The sequence below is a fragment of the Trypanosoma theileri genome (genome assembly GCF_002087225.1).
Source record: "Trypanosoma theileri isolate Edinburgh chromosome Unknown TM35_Tth_46_V1, whole genome shotgun sequence".
NCBI lineage: Eukaryota > Euglenozoa > Kinetoplastea > Trypanosomatida > Trypanosomatidae > Trypanosoma > Trypanosoma theileri.
This window is the reverse complement of record NW_021639888.1, coordinates 60,166-78,144: the sequence shown is the minus strand read 5'-3', so window position 1 is coordinate 78,144 and position 17,979 is coordinate 60,166. Positions and strand designations below refer to the sequence as shown.

Below are 17,979 nucleotides of genomic sequence, written 5' to 3'. Positions count from 1 at the left end.
TGTGTTGAAGTGTTTTGTTTTTTTTTTTTTGTTTTTTTGGATAGATGGATGGATAGAGAGAGAAAGCAAGGGAGAGAGAGAAAAAAAAAAGCAAAAAAATAGAGAAAAAAGGAATAAATGAATCAATGGTTGTAGTTAGGATGAAGGGATTGAAAGTAAGGGAGAAATACGGGTGTTTATGTGAGTCTATCTTTGTGTATGTGAGTGTGTAGGTGTATCACCTGTGAGTGTTTGTATGTCTGTGTGAAGGAACAAAGACTTTTTAATATTTAATCCGAGGCGTTTTTTTTTTTTTCTTAATTTCACTGTAATCGTTACAGTTTTTTTATTATTACTATTATTACTATTTCTTCTTTTCTTCTTTTTTTCTGTTCATTTTCTTTGGGTACATATGTATATATGTGTATCACCTGTTTTTTTTTTTTTTCCTTTTAACTATGTTTCTAAAAACTCTCTCTCTCTCTTCCACTTGTTTGTTTTTACTTGCCGTCTCCGTTCTTTCAAATAACGGCTTAGCGTGAAGGAAAGAAAGAAAAAAAAGAAAAAGAGTAAATAACGAAAATAAACTCGCAAAAGGAGTACAGATTTTCTATTACCATAACGATAGATTAGATACATAGAGAACACCCCTGAGTACTACATATACACTTGGTCTGTGTCTGTCTGTGTGTGTGTGTGTTTGGGTTTGTGAAGAGAAATAAATAGAGAAGTGTAGTGAATAGATAAATGAATACCGTTGGTGGTGATGTTTTCGTGTTGATTAAACGTCTTCTTCTACAGGAATCGTGGGAAAATACGGCCCACGCAAGTACACTTCTCTGTCATTTGCTAGACGAATCCGTAGTGTACCCACATAATAATAATAATACTAACAATGAAGAGAGTCACTCAAAGAGGAAGAGCAACACTGGTATAGAGATGGGAAAAGTATTCTTTTCATTTATTAAATACTTCGCATCAGCCCTTATATCCCGACGGATTGCAGGTGGACATGACTCCATCCATCTCACTGTTGTGAATGGACTGACTTGTAATAATAATAATAATAATAATAATAAGGGAAAACAAGAAGAAGAGGATAATTGTTCAGTGTTATTTCCATCTATACATGAACTCTGGCGTCAACCATCATTAGTGGCTGCCATTGAGGGACTTGCAGAGGCGGTTTGGAAGATTCAAAAACTTGTCCATGGTGATAGTAACAAGGAAAAACATTATCATATGTGTAGATTAGGGCATTGTCCACTTTGCTATGCGGTGAGTATAGAGAACATGGTGGGAACAGATGCGTTGTGGACTCTTCTTGAGTTCTACGCCGTCCATCACCTCCCAGCAGAGAGAGAGGATATGAAGAAACAACAACAAGAACAAGAAGAAAATAATAATCGTACAACTACTAGTAGTGATTTATGTAAAGATGGGATTCGTGATCTTCACACATCTACACATTCTTTACTCTGGACACATGCGATTGCTGTTTGCCGTAATGCTGTTTGGAATGGTGCTCTCTCTACATTACGGCTTTGTGTAGAAGAATGGATCTACAAGGGCACACATCCCGCACTCTTTACGGTGTGTGAAACAGAAGAGAAGTCTCTGGCAGTGCGGGTTGGGAATGATATGTACTCATTTCGTGTATTTATATTGATTCAACTGTGTTTATTGATTCAAGATGAAGTGGCATTTGAAATGAACACAGGAATTGCCAAATCACATTACAATACAGACAAGAAGGAGGAAGAAGAGAAGAATAACGACAATAATAATAATAATAATAATAATAATAATAATAATAATAATAATAATAATAATAATAATAATGATAGTAGTTGTAGTGATACCCTTTCTTCCGTATCGCTTTCTACTCTAGTCGAGCGTGATGACATGAGCCTTCACGCCTCTCTGTTCACATTGTATGAACTCTCACATGTACACAACTGCAGTTCTCTCTTCGCTGCTCTCACCACCACAACTCCGCAGATCGCAACAGGCGGAGTGCCGTTATTGCACTGGGTGTGTAAACTGGGATACACAAACACGGCTAGACTAATTCTTAACGCCTGGGTAACTGCCTACGGTGAAGATAGACTCCCACAGGAGAAAGCATCACTATCACTATCACCATCTAAATCTAAATCAACCATACATGAAGAAAAACGTCTGCGGGTGAATTTTACAGAAACCGAAGAACACGAAAAGGAAGAGAAAACAAATATATCGTGTGATGATGTGAAGATACAATCGAAACGCCATGCGAGGGCCCTTCGTTGCCCGGCGTTGACTGTTGGCGCGGGTGTACTGCCGTTTGCGGTGATTGGCGGGAATGTTGATATTGTGCGGCACTTGTTTCTTCTTGGGGCATCGCGACATCAGTGGAAGCCCAGTAGTGAACCACAACTGTTAGAAAAAGAAAAAGATGAATTAATGGAATTGGTGCGAAATCCGGCTGCGGTGATTGACACAGCGGGTGGAACATTGCATGAACGTATACGAAATGCGATGTGTGCCACTGGGGCTGCAGATGAATTGGCGAATGTTGCATGGCGGCTTTGGAATGAGAAGGTGCGTGCTTTGAAGAGTAATCATCATGACAATAATAATAATAATAATAATAATAATAATAATAATAATATGAATAAGAATAATGAGGAAGTGAATTATCGGCGTGCCCATGATAGTGTTATGCGTACAGCCCTCGCAGCGCTTGAGTTCGATCCACACAACACTATCGCACGCATAACGTTGCGAGATGTGCTTATACGCAAAGTCATAGACGACTGTACAGCAGAGAGTACTACTACTAGTAGTAGTGTTAATAATAATAGTAATAATAATAATACGATGAGAGAAGCCGCTTTGCAGGAAAAGCGGTATAAAATGACTCTGCGACGAATGTGTGAACAACTTCTTTCCACACGTACGGAACGAGAGCGGGAAGTACTTTCACTCCTGCAGACACAATCACACAACGCCGCCGTCTCATCATCTTCCGCTATTCCTCCTAATACTACTAATATTACTACTACTATTACTCATAATAATAGTGATAATAATGGTGTTAGTGGTGGTGGAGAATCGCCTGCAACAATTGCCATTGACGAGCGACGAATGCCTGTTTATGCACTTGTGAACATCCGCGAGACCACCGATCCCTCCGCGGCTGCGATCTCCACAAGAGGCACTTCGAGTGAATCCATGATGCACCCGCTGTGGGTTCGGCTCCCGCACGGTGTGGATGTTGAGAGAAGTCTCGAACTCGCTGGTGGATTGTGTGGAGTTGTGGAGGGCGCAGTGCCGCTCACGGCGCCGGTGGAGCGTGGGGATCTTATCTTGTTTGCGCTGCGGCGGCGGTTTGGTCGCTTTGATGTCACTCGAGTTGTACGCCCGTCGGAGGGAGTGGCGGTGGAACTCCCGTGTGTATTGCTAAACAACAAGTGGAATAATAATAATCATAATAATAATAATAATAATAATGGGGAGTTGGTGACGTGTGTGTTACGGTGTGGGATGGTGCCTGCCCCGGTGTATGAGTATGATGATGATCGCATGGCGAGTGATCCACTGCAGTGGCTGGAGACGAAGACAACACCCACAAAAGATGTGGTGGAGTTAATTCGTGATGATCGCATCTATTTACAGCGGTGGTGGGATATTGTACAGTGTGGGCAGCGGCCAGCGTGGTTTCGTGATATTTCCATACACACATATAATGAAAAAGAAGAAGGATCTATCTGGCGCCTTCCCTCATCGTGTAATAGTAATAGTAGTCCCAGTATGAACACTAGTTATGATAGTCATAGTGAAAATAATAATAATAATAATAATAATAATAATAATAATAATAATAATAATAGTCAAACACGTACAATTCTTACAGTTGCGGCATTTCCATTTGGGAGTGGCTCACGTATAGAAGAAACAGATGATCCGTTTGGGACTTCATCCGAGGCGATTTTTTTACTGCAGTCGCAGGAAACAACAACAAGTATGGAAAGTGAAGAAGAAGAGCATATTGGAATGTACAGTGTTAAGGGTATGTTTCCCTTATGGGGTTGGGATTGAAAATAACATCTTGAATAGTCTGTTTGTATGTTTGTGTGTGGAGTATTCAAATCACAGTTGTATATCTTGTCTCTACATTTATTTATTTTTCTTTTTCGTGGGGGTTTCTGTTCTACTGCCTTATTATACTCCTACACTTAGACTGGAACTGTAGATACAGTACTCTCTTTTTTCTTGATATTCCTTTCTCTCAGTATATATATATATATATATATATATATATATGATGTTCATTGTCCTTGTTTCTCTTATACATACATACATGTATACGTACATAGTGTCCAATACGCACTGTGAAAAAAAAAAGGAAACAGAAGTAAACTCTATGTTTCTTTTACTTCTTTCTTTTTCTTTTTATTTCTCTGTGAGTTTATGTTATCCACAGTAGTGGTAGAAGAAGTTAGTGGGGTGTGTGTGTTTTTACAATAACTTATTCGAAATGACTCAAGCTGAGAAGGAAGTGAAGACACAACAATTTCTTAAACACTTCTTTTCTCTCTTAGATGCCCGCATTCAAAAAGGCACAGACACGGTTGAAACTCTACTAAAGAAACACAAGAAGGAAGAAGAAGAAATAGATGAAAAGAAGAACACAGTAAAAGAAGAAGTAGAGGAAGAAGATGAAGTTTCTTCACTGTTGCAATTAGAACAACGAGTGGCATTAGGGAATACTCTCCCACAATGGGTACATCTCCTCTGTGTAGATGCCCCACCCTCGCAGGAATCACAGTTAACAGAGAATATGAATAGTAAGAGTAAGACAAACATCAATCGTATGGAGACTTCCTCTCTTTCTTATATTGATGCCGATATGCAAGAGTCTCTCTTTAACTTTCCACATCTTGAGTCTATTCCATCACCGTGGATAGCACAACGAACACCTCCATCACTACATACACGACAACGTCTTCTTTTACATTTACAACAACGCTACCATAGACAAATACAACAACATGAAAAACATAATTCCTTTTTAAATGATTTTTTACATGCTTTACGTCAACGCAGTGTTGTTGATGGAAATACTATAGGGCGTGTGGAATGTGTAAATGCGGTGGAATCTCTCTTCTCCGTAGATGCAGCAATCCAAGAAGTGCAAGAACCACCATTATCATTAATAGCGGAAGTTCTCTTTACGGAGTGGTGTGCAGCTGCTGCGGGAGATGCCTCCTTTGCCTCCACAAGTGTTCCTCTTCACATCATTGAAGAAGATCTTAATTACAGCTGCGGTAGTGCTGGACATCCACCGTGTGATCCACACAGTGTTAACCGTACAAATAGTCATCATCCTTATCCTTATCCACATAATGAAGAAAGTAAAGGAGTTTATAATAATAGTTCAGCCTTAGTAGGTACACTCACTGGATTGGCTTGTATGCATCCAATGAGTGCAGCACCGCGAGAAGGTACTGGAAAGAAGTCTACTGTTCAACGAACTCGTCGACGGAGACGAAATAGCTGCAGTGATGATGATGATGATGATGATGATGACGATAATGACGATGATGATGATGATGATTACTACGATGATGATGATGGGGATTTGTATTATGAAGATGGAGAGTTTAATGACTATGATTATGATGTACACACAGACGCTAGTACCATGGAAGAACGGAGATCACAACGTCGCACAAATACTTATAATAATAGTAGTAATAACAACAGTAATAACAGTCGATATAATCGTCAGTTGAATGCCTTTATTTCACGGAATACTAGTGCCTTTCGTGTACCACTGGCTTCTCTGGTACTGAACGTATTTGATGTTACTACTGATTCTCTTGATATTTCTAATAATAATAATAATAATAATAATAATAATAATAATAATTGTGCTCCTATTAGTGGGAATGATAAGAGCCATAATGGGACGGCAATTATGGCGATGAAGCGATATGTTAAACTTGCACGCGGTGAAGTTCATTGCCGTCGTGGTGATTTGCAGTGGTTTGTTGTTGGCGATTCCAAGCGGCATCGTAGTCTGCTTGAGTCACGCTAAAGAGTAAATTTATAAAAGGAAAAGAAAGAAAAAAAAAGAATCTACAGTGTAATATAGAAACTCATATATATATATATATATATATATATATTCATTCTAGGATAATCCTTCTCTCTTTACCTAATGAAGATGGTTTAATGTATTACTTTCCATTCTCTATTTGACTTTTTCTATCTTTCTTTCTCTTCTTACTCTCTTTTTTTTTTTTTTTTACGATTTTGTTTAATCTCTCAGGTACTGCCCATAAGGGCCTTGCACAAAGAAACAGTTGAATTGACTGAAGAAAAAAAAAGAGAATAGAAATAAAGAAAAGAAAGAAAAAAAAAGAAAAAAGTGAGGGAGTAGCCTACTGTGCGTGGGTGTCAGGGGTGAAAGAATACAAGAGAAATCTTTGGGTGTAGAAAACACACGAACATCAGAGCAAAAAAAAAAAATAAGGGAAGAACAACAACATTCGAGAGAGAGGAGAGGAAGATAAGAAAAAAAAAAGAGACAGAAACATCTCAACAAACAAAAAGGATCCACATCCAGTAAAACAAAAGACGAGGGGAAATCGATCAAAAAAAAAAGAAAAAAGAAAGAGAAAGAAACACAAAAGCGTAAACACACACACACACAGGGGTATATATATATATATATATATATATCATTTAACTTGTGGCCTTGACTGTGTAAACTGGTGTATGGTTACATCATGTCTGTTGTAATTTATCTGCAGACGGACGATGGCACGATGATCCCAGTGCCGAAAGAGGCCGCCACTCTCTCTGCTGTTGTGCGTCATGCTGTTGATGTCTGGGTGGAACGTTATGGCACTCCACAACAGACAGCCGATGATGATGATTTTTATGAAGATGATCAGGATGATGAGAACAGCAGTTGTAGAAGAAGTAGATGTCATCTTGGACGTAGTCCCGGTCGTACTACTGGATACAATGATGAAGATGAGGATGAGGATAATAAAAAGAAAAAGAAGAATCACACGAGGAAAAAAAAGAAGAAGAAGAGGCATATAAACAGCGATCGTAGTAGTAGAAGTAGTAGTACTAGTAATAGTAGTAATAGTACCACCAGCAGCAGCAGCAGCACCGCTACTACTATCAGCAGCAGTGGTAGCACTAGAATAGTAATAAGAGGCGATAATGATATCACTCTTGCGGCTGTAGCTGCGGCATATCACTCGGATGATACGGACCGTACGGCGAGTCTTATCGATGATGATGAGGATGATGATGGCGACAGCAGTCGAACACCCTCTTCGTGTACAACGCCAGAGTCCACACCGCCGCAGATGCGGGGATATGGAAAGACACAGAAACAGAGAGGACGATCCAGACCGGGAAGTGCGAATGCCTCCACCTCCACCACCTCCACAGGCACGAATAACAATATTGTTAATAGTAATGGTAATAGTTACAACCATTCTGTGAGTGTAGATCAGGGCGAGAATGGCAGGTCCACCCCAGAGCGACTGATAGCACCAGGGAATGACGATGGGGATGTACTCGGCAATGCGGAGGATAGTGCCACCCCAAGTACACTGGATGAAGAAGAGGAAGAGGAAGAGGAAAAGGATTTTGTGGCGCGTGAGAAATTATCTTTTACACAGAAACAACTAATGAATTCCACAGAAACTCCACCTCAGCCAGATTTATGTGCACCTACCGCACAGGCATATCCAGAGAAACAGTCCTCACCAAAAACAACAGCCAACACCACCACTACGACTACTACGATTACATCATCATCAGTAGCTGCAACGGCAACAACCATAACAATAACAACGAAAGGGACTGTAAAAGAAAAGGAGGAAAAGGAAAACACAAGTCATCATAAAGTTGGAGTAGATGCGGAGTCCAATCGAAACGGTGAGGCTACATCTGTAGTGCGTTGTCGTGAATCTACCACTATATATCTTGATTCCCCTGAACCAGGTGATGATGATGATGATGATGATGGTCTTACATGGCCTGTTCGTATTCCTGTTGATCCCGATACGGCTGCGATTGCCGCTGCTGCGTTAATTACACCGACCAGTCTTACAAATGAAGAACATGTCTCTCCAAGTAGTTATCACCAACGTACTCCTTGTATGATTGGTGATGATGATGAAGGACTTCTTCTTGGTGGGAATACCATCTCCTCCTGTAGTGATGAAACCACACCGCATGTGAAACTTATAGACAAAATGTCCCCCAGCAGTGTTGGTGCCGCTGTGGAGATAACAGCAAATGCATCTCGACCACTGAGTAATAGATGTTCAGAAATTAGTCCTAACGCTGGGCGACAACGAACAAATGCACGCGGTGGGAATTTAGAACACGATGGTCCTGGTTCTGGTGTTAGAGGAGGAAGTAGTATGAGTAGTGGTAGTGTTGGATTAGGTCCTCGTCATCCTTCTGAGGAAGTTATAAGTTCACCACAGCAGTATGCACATATTAACGGTAGAGAAATTGTGATTGTTTTGCAAAACTGTTTACCATCACCTAGCACCGATGGAGAGAAGGCACATTGTACGACATCATCATCCACACAAGCTGTGGGTCCAAGCAACACGAATCTCACAACTCAACGATCTCTCTCACCGCATGGACTAACCATACAGCAAAATAGTAACAGCACCAGTCAAGTATGTGTAGATATATTCTCAACAACAGCAGGTGATACAGTTTCAACCAACACAAAAACAATAGCAGGAACAGCAGTCAGTGGTATAGTGGTGGGAGATGAGAATTCCACATTAACTTCAGTAACAACACCACCGGCTCCTCCTCTTCCTACCTCACAGGCGGCACGAATATGTGTAGAATATATGTGCCATTTTGTCACGGATGGAGGGCAAAAAGAACGGCTACAACCGTCCACTATTCCCGAACCTCTTGATGTACCTCTCGTTAGTTTATTATCCGTATGGGAACGTGAGTTTCTCTATCGTGATATTCTCGGTCAAGCAGATGCAGAAGAAGTACTCGCTATGGAAAGTAAACCTTATAACTCTAAAATGAGTTACACGTACCCAGAGTCTTTTCTGCATGATCCTCATCTCTGTAATGTTTTGAGAGTTATCCCTCCAGATGGTAGTCGGGTGGCACTGCTGATGGATGTTAGACGAGCAGCAGAGCGGCTGCAGGTGTCATCACTATATAATTTGTGTACGGCGTGGTGTGCGGATTTTATGCTGCGAGCGATTTACACTTCAGAAGATCACTTTGAAGCGGCTGAACTCATTCGTCGCTGTTTTAATGAGCGAAATGAATGGACGAGGCGAGAAATGGATTGTCTGAAGCTTGAGAACGAGTGGCCTGTTAACGAAGAATGTTAGAAGGCGTTAACAGCAACAACAAAGAAAAAGAAAGAAAGAAAATAAAAAAAGGAAAAGAATCCTCCAATATGTCTGAAAGGGACATAAGCAATAGCAGTGGTGCTGCTATTCTATCATCCTCACTTCATCATCATTATCATTATCATTATCATTATTATCCTCATCATCGATTATCATCAAAAAAATCATATAGAATATTGAAAAAAAAATAATAAGAAGAAAAGAAAAAGAAAAAGGGTATAGAGCAGGAACAAAGCACAAGAGAAGATGCGAAAAGGGGAGTGGTTTGCTTGTTGGAATGGTGTTTCTTCTTAGTAGTGGTACACAAACATAGGAAGGCGTACAGCGACACTGTAGAGAAGAAAAAAAAAAAAAAAAACGAAAGAAAAAATGAATGAGGGAAGCAATTATGGCCATCGCGCCATAGTTAAAAAAAAAAGAAAGAAAAAAAAAAGAGAGAGAGACAGAGAGAATAACCACCCCAAGATCTACTTTCCCTGCATACGTGTGTGTATATGTGTGTTTGTTTGTTTGTTTGTTTTTATTATTATTGGCTGCAGACGGTAAGCCATATATTGATGTGATGCTGTGTATATCAGAGGGGTGATGGTATTTAATGGGCGAATAGGTGTCCAGAAGGGGGAATGGAGGGGAAAAAAAAAAAGAGAGAGAGAGAGAGAAAGATACAAAAAAAAAAAAAAAGTAAACTAAAATTGTACGTGCGTAGATGCCTCTGTTTGTGTTTGTGTCAGTGGGATTGACGCCAGAGAGGAGGGAAGGGAAACGAAGAGAAGAGGGGAAGGGGGAGATCCTCCTTCCGTTGTTATGTGCGACAATGTTAAAACAAAAAAAAAAAGAGAAAAAACGAAACAAAAAAAAAAAAGCAAAGCAAAGCAAATGCCAACGAAGTAAACAAAGAAAATGAATCACCTCAACGAAATCTATTGGTCTGCAAATAAAAACCTACACATAAAAGACTGAAGAATGTGCATGCGTTTCCAACTCTCATCCCCAGTACACAATACCATATTATGTCGTCTATTTGTGTTGTGATTGATTAGATTTGACTTCCTTGTCTAAACAGTGGCTCTCTACATGTGTCTCTGTGTGTTTCCTTATATATTTTCATTTTTCTTTTTCTTCTTCTTCTTCTTTGCTATCTGTGTGTTTTTTCCCTCTTTTTTTTCAATGCTTTTAACGTAATCCTCAATATGCTTCCAAGTCCTGGTGTGACAAGCATAGATCCCACATATAAATATTTATTTATTTACAAAGTGGGGGAGGTATATATATAAAAAAAAATAAAAAAATAAAACGATTGTGTTAAGATCATGTCTGCCTGTGATATCATTCTTAACTCCGTCGATGGCGTTACTGTTACTTTGCCTGCTGCCATTGCGTGGAAGGAGATTGGACTGCTGCGGAGTCTCGCAGAACTCGATGAAGGCAACCAAGCAGAAATGCCACCCATCCATTTAGATTTCCCCGCATATGTTGTGAAGGGTATTGCGACATATTTACTAAATCCCGACAGAAGAAGCGAAGAAATACCCAAACCACTGACGATCCCATTGAAGAGTTGCGTTAAGAAGTGGGAAATGGAATTTATAAAGGAAATGGAAAGTTATGGTTTTTTAATGCCACTTCTTGAATGTTCCTGTTACCTTCGTGTTCAAGCATTGCAGAGTCTTCTTTCCGCTTATCTAGCGCAATGCATTCAGGAAGTGGCGATGTCAGCACCTTCTATTATGGAAGGAGCCGAACATGTGCGGCAACTTCTTCGTATTGAGAATGAGTGGACACGGGATGAAATGGTGCATCTTGAGAAGGAAATGCGGTATGCAAAAGAAATTGACCCTAATGTGTACTAGTTGTTAAGATTTAGAGTCCGCCAATTCTAATTCTAATGGGTTGGTCCAATCTCTATGAGCGAAAAGTATTGCGACATAGTATATTTGCTTTTATGTCTATTCATCCGTTTGTGATTTGTATACTTTTATTTGTATCTCTGTCTTTTTTTTTTTGGTTTTCTATTGATCATTTTTTTTTTTTCTTTCTGTGTTTTTTTTTTTTTTTTCGCTTTGCTTGTTTATGAGTTTTTTTTTCTTTTCTTTTCTTTTCTTCTTCCTATGGTTTAGAATTTCCAGAGGTTGAAGAATGGCTACACGATATGTATCTGGTTCACAAACCACTAATATATACCGAGAGATACTATTTGCTGGATTCCCACCGCGGGGAGAAGAGAAATTCTCTCCAGCATTCGTCCGCGGCTTCTTTGCTCATTACGGTTCCGTGCAGAACTTTCTCTTTGACACCGAGCGGGGAATTGGAAGTGTAACGTTTGCCACTAGTGAGATTGCTGTGAACTGTTACCTCGCCGTACATCTCTCACTTTTGCCAACACCCGATAACGCCAATAGCCATGAGGATAAGAATAGTAAAGGTGATAATGTGTATCTTCTCTACATGGAGTTCGCCCAAAGTTGTCCGTTTGTAAATCCTAAATTATTATTATTGGGAGATATGAGTCGATATCTCCTCCGTCATGGTAAACAAAAGATCATGAAAAGAATCAACACTTCCACAGAGAGAAATCATACTGGCATGGCAGGAGCTGTGGCATCACATATTGTCGTTTTATGGCGAGACTCGGATGAAAATGATGAGAAAACAACAACAGAGAAAGGACAACTTGTACGTGATGGACCAAACTTCCCAGTGGAAGCGGAAGATGTTCCTGAGGTTCTTACGGAAGCACTGTGGTCAGTACTTAAACCTAGTGGAGACTCTATTGCGAGTGGTGATGCTGTAACGGTGTTAGATCTCTGGTGGGAGTTTTATCATCGATATGTATTGCATAAGACAGAACCAGAAGCGAGTCGAATTAAAGATCCATATCTTAAATACGCACAAAAAGCCACTGTAGCTCAGGAAATATATAAAGTACTAAAAACAAGTAAGAGAGATGCTTACGGTGATGAGGAAGAAGCCATAGCGGTGATTAAACGTCTCATGCATGATGATGTCTACCATAGTGTGTGTGGATATTTAATGTTCAAGTTGCAGTTTCACATTGATCCAAGTTGGGCGAGTCTCGTGCGTGATGTGACTTCTGGCACGGCTGCTGCAACGGCATTTCAAGCTGCCAAGAGGAAAAACAATACTACTACTAATCATAGTAATAATAATAATAGTGATGACGATTATGATGATAGGGAGGAGGAGGAAGCGGAGAAGGCGCTATTAAAAATGCCTCTTCTTCCTGCAGCGTCTAATGTGATTGAAAATGTTCGCTTTCTCCGTGCTGTGCGGCGTGGGGCTTCAGTGGATCATTTACATGAGGATTCAAACACAGAATCATCAGAGAAACGTACCCATACGACTATTAGCTCCACCCGACTTGATGAGGAAGATTTATACATGGAAATACTTCATACCATTGACGGATTTGCCCCTTACGGAAATGCCGCCGCGTTAATGTCAATCTGCGAATCACCGCAGACATTCCGCAACACGCCTGGTCACATTGGGTGGAGTGAAGTCCACAATAAGAAAACCGGCACCTCCTCGTGGTGGGTGATATTTCAGGCAATGACATTTGTGTTGATAGTCCTCGCACTCACTGCGTGGGGTGCAACTTCACTGGCAACTTGGTTGGGGCTTATAAAGGAGGATGGCCCTAATACTATCGGCAGGATGGGTGGGTACAGTCAGCCAGGGGACGTTTATGATACCCTTCCAGCACATGTGAAGAGGAAGGTGAATATACAATTGGCACGGTTGTGAGAAGAGGAGTAAAGAAGATAGTATTAAGGGATGGAAATTTATCGCAAATGGATCTGCCGAGGTATTTATTGCCTCATGCGTGCATTGGCTTGATTGATTAATTATTTGTTTGTTTCTTTGTTTTTTTTTATTTTTTGTTTTTTTTTTTTTTTTTTACCAGAAATGACTTTCAAGATCTTTTTCTATAGCTCTTTATTAGTTGTTATTCTATTACTTTTTTTTTATTTTTCTTTTCTTGACTCTCTTCCAGCTTTTCATTCTTTGATGGAGTAAAAGGTACTGATGCCGTTTTTTTTATTTATAATAGTGACAACAGTAGGCTAAATTTCATAGCAACTCCTTTTGTTTCATTATATGAGAATTCTGCAGGTGGTTAAATAGATTTTCCGTTATCGTACATCTATGAACTCATGGTTAGAGCATGTGTTGTTGCATGAACCACGCAGAATAAATGGGAAAGAAGAAAAAGAAGTTTACTGATGATACCGTAGTGCCTTTTTCTTTGCTTATGTGTGACGCGGCGTTGCACTTTATGGAAGAGTTGTTATTAATGGTAAGAGTTTCTTCTAACTCTTGCAGAATCAAGAGATGTGGATATCTCCTTAATTGATCCTTCTTGGAATTCTATCTTGTTCTATATATATGGCGGAAGAGAGAGAAATGGGGTAGAAGGAAAGTATTTTTCCCTCTCTTGAACTTAATATATCGTGCATTTCTCTTCTTCATCCAATTTTGTGTTTACATGTTTGAACTCCTCCACTCTCTTTGCTTGATTAGTACATAAAAAGAAAAGAAGGAAGAGATATTAGAAAGAGGAGTAAGAGCGGAAGTCCATTCCCGCCGTAGTTTTTTTTTTTTTTTTCCTCTTATCCATTCACAATGCCACCACTGAACAGTCGGGCCACGCGAGAACTCGTAAAGCGACGCCGTACTATTCCCGGTCCACGTTCATTACATCGCGGTATTCACTTTCATGAGAATGAGGCCTTTGTTTCAACCTACAAACAACGTAAAGATGCGAAACGAAATGATCACCGTGATCTTCTCGTACATCACCAGAAACTTAACGAAGACTTGCAAGATGTATATGCACGCACAGCAGCCCTGCATGCAGAGAATGCGACTATGGAAGAACGTATTGAAGAGTCATGGCGGCAGTTTGAACGTATTGGTGGAAAGCGTCCGGCGAATGCCACACCGGCACTTCTTCAAACCCACAGCAACATTAATAATAATAATAATAATAATAATAATAATAATAATAATACCAACAGTGGTAGTAATGGTGGTTCACACACTTATGATCATCTGCGCAACAATCGCACGGGTATGGCCTTTGCCGATCGTCTCTCGCAGGTCTCGCAGGAGAAGAAGGAACTCCGCGCACGTGCCCAGTGGGAACGTGAGACCCGCGGCGAGGCGGTGGACTACGCAAACGGCAGTGCCCTGCACGCGGCGAAGGATAAACGCATTGCCCTCTTCCAGCGACGACAACTGAAGCGTGAACATCTTCTCCGCCGCATGGGTGATCCCACACCGCTGAAGCAGTCGGGCCGCTATGATATTCACAGTGGCACACTGAAGGTATTTAACAAAACAATTCGTAAAGTGCAGCGGGAAGTGCGGCATGATGAGAAGACGCGGGAGGTGAAGGAGCGCAGACGGGGAGCCGCCAGCAGCATGTGGGCACCGCGTGGAGGTGAAGAAAATCCTAATCGTCCAACTCAAGATATTGTACGGTATACGAGGGAGTTTGATTTGGGCCCGAGACGCACAAGCGCAAAGAAAGGAAAAAGAAGGAAGTGAATGTGAAGGAAAGGAATAATAATTTAAAAAAAAAAAGAAGGAAGTTGAGAGAGAGAGTCTGTGTGTGTGAAAGTTTATATATGTGTGTGTGTGCGTGCTTCTGTAGATATATTTATCTAGTTTCAACGGGAATTTCGATACGAGTTAAAAAAAAGAAGGGATACATGTCTCCCTGGCTCTTTTAATTGTATTTTTTCTTTTCGTCCATTTTTTTTTTTGTCTTTTTATTTGGTTCTTCTGGCCATTCTTCTTTTTTTTTTTTTTCCATATTCTTGAAGTGGATGAATCATGTGAAGAGTAATTCCTTTTTTCTTTTTTTCTCTCTGTTTTTTTCTTTTTTATTATTTCGCTTTTTTTCTTGCAACCTTGTGGTAAGTAAAATTACTAACAAGAACAAAAACCGTACCGAAAAAAAATTAAAAAATAAAAAGCAGCAACAGCATTCAGCAATCCGAAGTTTCCTGCACATACATACATACATACATCCCCCACCAAAATTATAAATATATTTATAATAATAGCCATTTGGCATCTTTGTGGGAGGAACAGTACTCCGTAGGTAGATAGATAGATAGATAGAAGAGGGATCATCAAGGATACACACATATACACATATCCATCTCTTACTGTGATGCCACCTGTGCGTTTGGATCCTATTTATGTCTCCTTCCACAATGACGATCCCCGCATGACTCCAGCGTCTCTCGTTGACGGCTCCAACGACACATTTGTCCTCACAACCGGTGGATTCCCGCAGGATATCATTCTCACTGTTGGCACCACCGCCGCGGCGAATCTCACCCGTCTCCGCCTCACTCTTCACGAGGCCCGCGAGATTGATGTTGGCCGCTGCTCCACAGCCCTCCCCACCTCCTTTGAGTCCGTCGCCCGCCGCACACTCCGCCGCAGCACAGACGGTGCCCGGCAGGTGGAACAACTCGATTTGGACCCCAACGGTGCGGGGAAGGGTGTGCGATACATACGTGTACGTCTGCTGTCGGGATACAGTCAATTTGTCGCCATGTGGGGAGTGGAGGCGGAGGGAGAGGAGTCACAGCAGCGTATCGCCGTGTTGGAATCACGACCGGAAGTGGTTATGTGAAGGAAATGAAAAAGAAAAACAAAAAAAAAACATATGTGAAGAGCGTGTATTGTGTATTTGTGAGAGAGTGAGAGAAAAGGAGTGTTTGTGGTGTGGAAGCCGATATTTTTCTCTATCTCTATCGATCTCTCTTTCTCTCTGTATATATGTATCTCTCTCTTATGAATGAATGTAAAGAACCTGTTGCTCATGGTGACGCAGAAACACTTGGTAGAGGGGGTGCATGTACGTGGCACCTAGTTTATCCCACTGCAGACAGCAAAGTGTGTTGCGGTGCAAGCAGAAGAATTAAAACAAGCAAGTGAATGAAAATATAAGTGAAAAAAAAATAAAGGGGTACAGTGGACCTCTTTGCTTATTTAGCGTTTGCTTGTGAATTGTTGGGAGAGAGAAAGAGAAAGAGAAAGAAAGAGGATAGTAGTAGTGGCACCGCGCGTAGATCAAAGTAAAAAAAAGGCAAAAGTTTTAAAAAATGATTTTGATATATATCCAAGTGGTATTCATTTTTTTTTCTTTTTTTTTTTTTGTATCTCCTTTCTCTATTTTGTGTACTTTTTTTTTTTTAACCCACTGTGTTACTGATGTAGTCGAAGTAAACACGCATACAGTAGGACCATCAAAATAGTAGAGCCTAAGTGCGGATTTTCCTCTTCGGCGTGTCTGTGAATTTACCTGTGAAAGGAAAAGAAGAATATACATATATATAACAGTGATAATAAGAAATAAAGTTGAAAAGTAGTGAAAAAAACACACTTTACCGGAGGGAAGAAGTTTATTTAAACATATAAACACAAACAAAAAGGGTAAAGAATCCGTAAAGCAATCCATTCACAAACCTGCAGACGTCATTACAGGGTTAAAACTGAGGGAGGTGCTTAACACGTAAAAGAAAGAAAAGAAAAAAAAGGAAAGGAAAGGAACATTACTAAAACAAGAAAAAGAAAAAAACGAAAAGAAAAAAAAAAGGAAACGAGATTCTGTGAGATTAGCAAAAGAGCATACATCAAGGAAAAGAAAAACGAAACAAAACAAAAAAAAAAAAAAACATAAATCTTTAAAAAAATGTCCACAATTCTCGAGCAGCAGCCGCCGATGGATCCGGCGCAGAAGGCGATGATGTTGGCGAAGGACAGTACCCTGGCCACAGCTGGTATGAACGTTGTGGGTGGTTACGTGATGGGTTTTGGCTTTTCTCTCTTTGGTGCGATGATTTCCGCCGAGACGGCAACACAGCGAATGGGCACAGCAGACTTCTTCCGTCACAGTATCCGTGCTGCTGGAAAGCTCGGCTGCAGTTTTGCATACTTTGGCTTTCTCTTTGGCGGCATTGAGGTGGCACTGGAGAAGCGACGTGGGCGAAAAGACATGTGGAATCCAACCGCCTCTGGGGCGTTGCTTGGCGGGGCTTATGGTTGGCGTTATTATAAGGCACCGGGACTCGTTGGTGGTGTGGCTAGCGGTGCGATCTTCTCACTGCTGCTGGAGCGCATGATCGATGCACTCGGCTTCGCACAACGGTAAATGTGTGGGCACACAACTGTACGGGGAAGAAGAGAAGAAGAGGAAGAAGAAGAAGAAAGGTAAGAGTGTTGATGAGGTGAGGGTGGGGGGACACAACTACTGTTGAGTGTGATTAATATCTTTTGGTCACTCTTTCTATCTATCTATCTATCTATCTTTTTCCTTTGAGTTTTTATTGGATGTTTTCTTTTTTTTTTCATCTTATCTCTTTCAGAAAGGAGAAGAGATAGAAAGAGAGGAAGGGGGAAAAAAAAAAAAGAAACAAACAAAGAAACATCTATTTGCACATATAGGCAATATTGCAACTTTGTTGTATCGTCTGACTGCTAAATGACCGTAATGTAAAATTTAGCACATTGTTTTTTTTTTTTTTTTTTT

General features: G+C 40.6%; 8 protein-coding genes across 8 annotated transcripts; all 8 read left to right on the top strand.

Annotated features, from left to right (window-relative positions):
• Positions 1-726: 726 nt before the first annotated feature.
• TM35_000461300 (uncharacterized protein) lies at positions 727-4,062 on the top strand (the record flags this gene model as incomplete). The annotated part of the gene is made up of 1 exon (XM_029030309.1): positions 727-4,062. The coding sequence occupies one exon, from the start codon at positions 727-729 to the stop codon at positions 4,060-4,062; it is 3,336 nt and encodes a 1,111-aa protein (XP_028878377.1).
• Positions 4,063-4,501: 439 nt separating this feature from the next.
• On the top strand, positions 4,502-6,064 carry TM35_000461290 (uncharacterized protein; the record flags this gene model as incomplete). The annotated part of the gene is made up of 1 exon (XM_029030308.1): positions 4,502-6,064. One exon carries the CDS (start codon positions 4,502-4,504, stop codon positions 6,062-6,064), a length of 1,563 nt encoding a protein of 520 aa, XP_028878376.1.
• A 694-nt stretch (positions 6,065-6,758) lies between these two features.
• TM35_000461280 (uncharacterized protein) lies at positions 6,759-9,386 on the top strand (the record flags this gene model as incomplete). The annotated part of the gene is made up of 1 exon (XM_029030307.1): positions 6,759-9,386. The coding sequence occupies one exon, from the start codon at positions 6,759-6,761 to the stop codon at positions 9,384-9,386; it is 2,628 nt and encodes an 875-aa protein (XP_028878375.1).
• Positions 9,387-10,717: 1,331 nt separating this feature from the next.
• TM35_000461270 (uncharacterized protein) lies at positions 10,718-11,257 on the top strand (the record flags this gene model as incomplete). The annotated part of the gene is made up of 1 exon (XM_029030306.1): positions 10,718-11,257. The coding sequence occupies one exon, from the start codon at positions 10,718-10,720 to the stop codon at positions 11,255-11,257; it is 540 nt and encodes a 179-aa protein (XP_028878374.1).
• Positions 11,258-11,543: 286 nt separating this feature from the next.
• On the top strand, positions 11,544-13,172 carry TM35_000461260 (uncharacterized protein; the record flags this gene model as incomplete). Its single annotated transcript, XM_029030305.1, has 1 exon — positions 11,544-13,172. The coding sequence occupies one exon, from the start codon at positions 11,544-11,546 to the stop codon at positions 13,170-13,172; it is 1,629 nt and encodes a 542-aa protein (XP_028878373.1).
• Positions 13,173-14,051: 879 nt separating this feature from the next.
• TM35_000461250 (uncharacterized protein) lies at positions 14,052-14,978 on the top strand (the record flags this gene model as incomplete). Its single annotated transcript, XM_029030304.1, has 1 exon — positions 14,052-14,978. The coding sequence occupies one exon, from the start codon at positions 14,052-14,054 to the stop codon at positions 14,976-14,978; it is 927 nt and encodes a 308-aa protein (XP_028878372.1).
• A 631-nt stretch (positions 14,979-15,609) lies between these two features.
• Positions 15,610-16,080, top strand: TM35_000461240 (Placental protein 25 (PP25); the record flags this gene model as incomplete). The annotated part of the gene is made up of 1 exon (XM_029030303.1): positions 15,610-16,080. One exon carries the CDS (start codon positions 15,610-15,612, stop codon positions 16,078-16,080), a length of 471 nt encoding a protein of 156 aa, XP_028878371.1.
• A 1,062-nt stretch (positions 16,081-17,142) lies between these two features.
• Positions 17,143-17,601, top strand: TM35_000461230 (mitochondrial import inner membrane translocase subunit Tim17; the record flags this gene model as incomplete). The annotated part of the gene is made up of 1 exon (XM_029030302.1): positions 17,143-17,601. The coding sequence occupies one exon, from the start codon at positions 17,143-17,145 to the stop codon at positions 17,599-17,601; it is 459 nt and encodes a 152-aa protein (XP_028878370.1).
• Between the last annotated feature and the right edge of the window lie 378 nt (positions 17,602-17,979).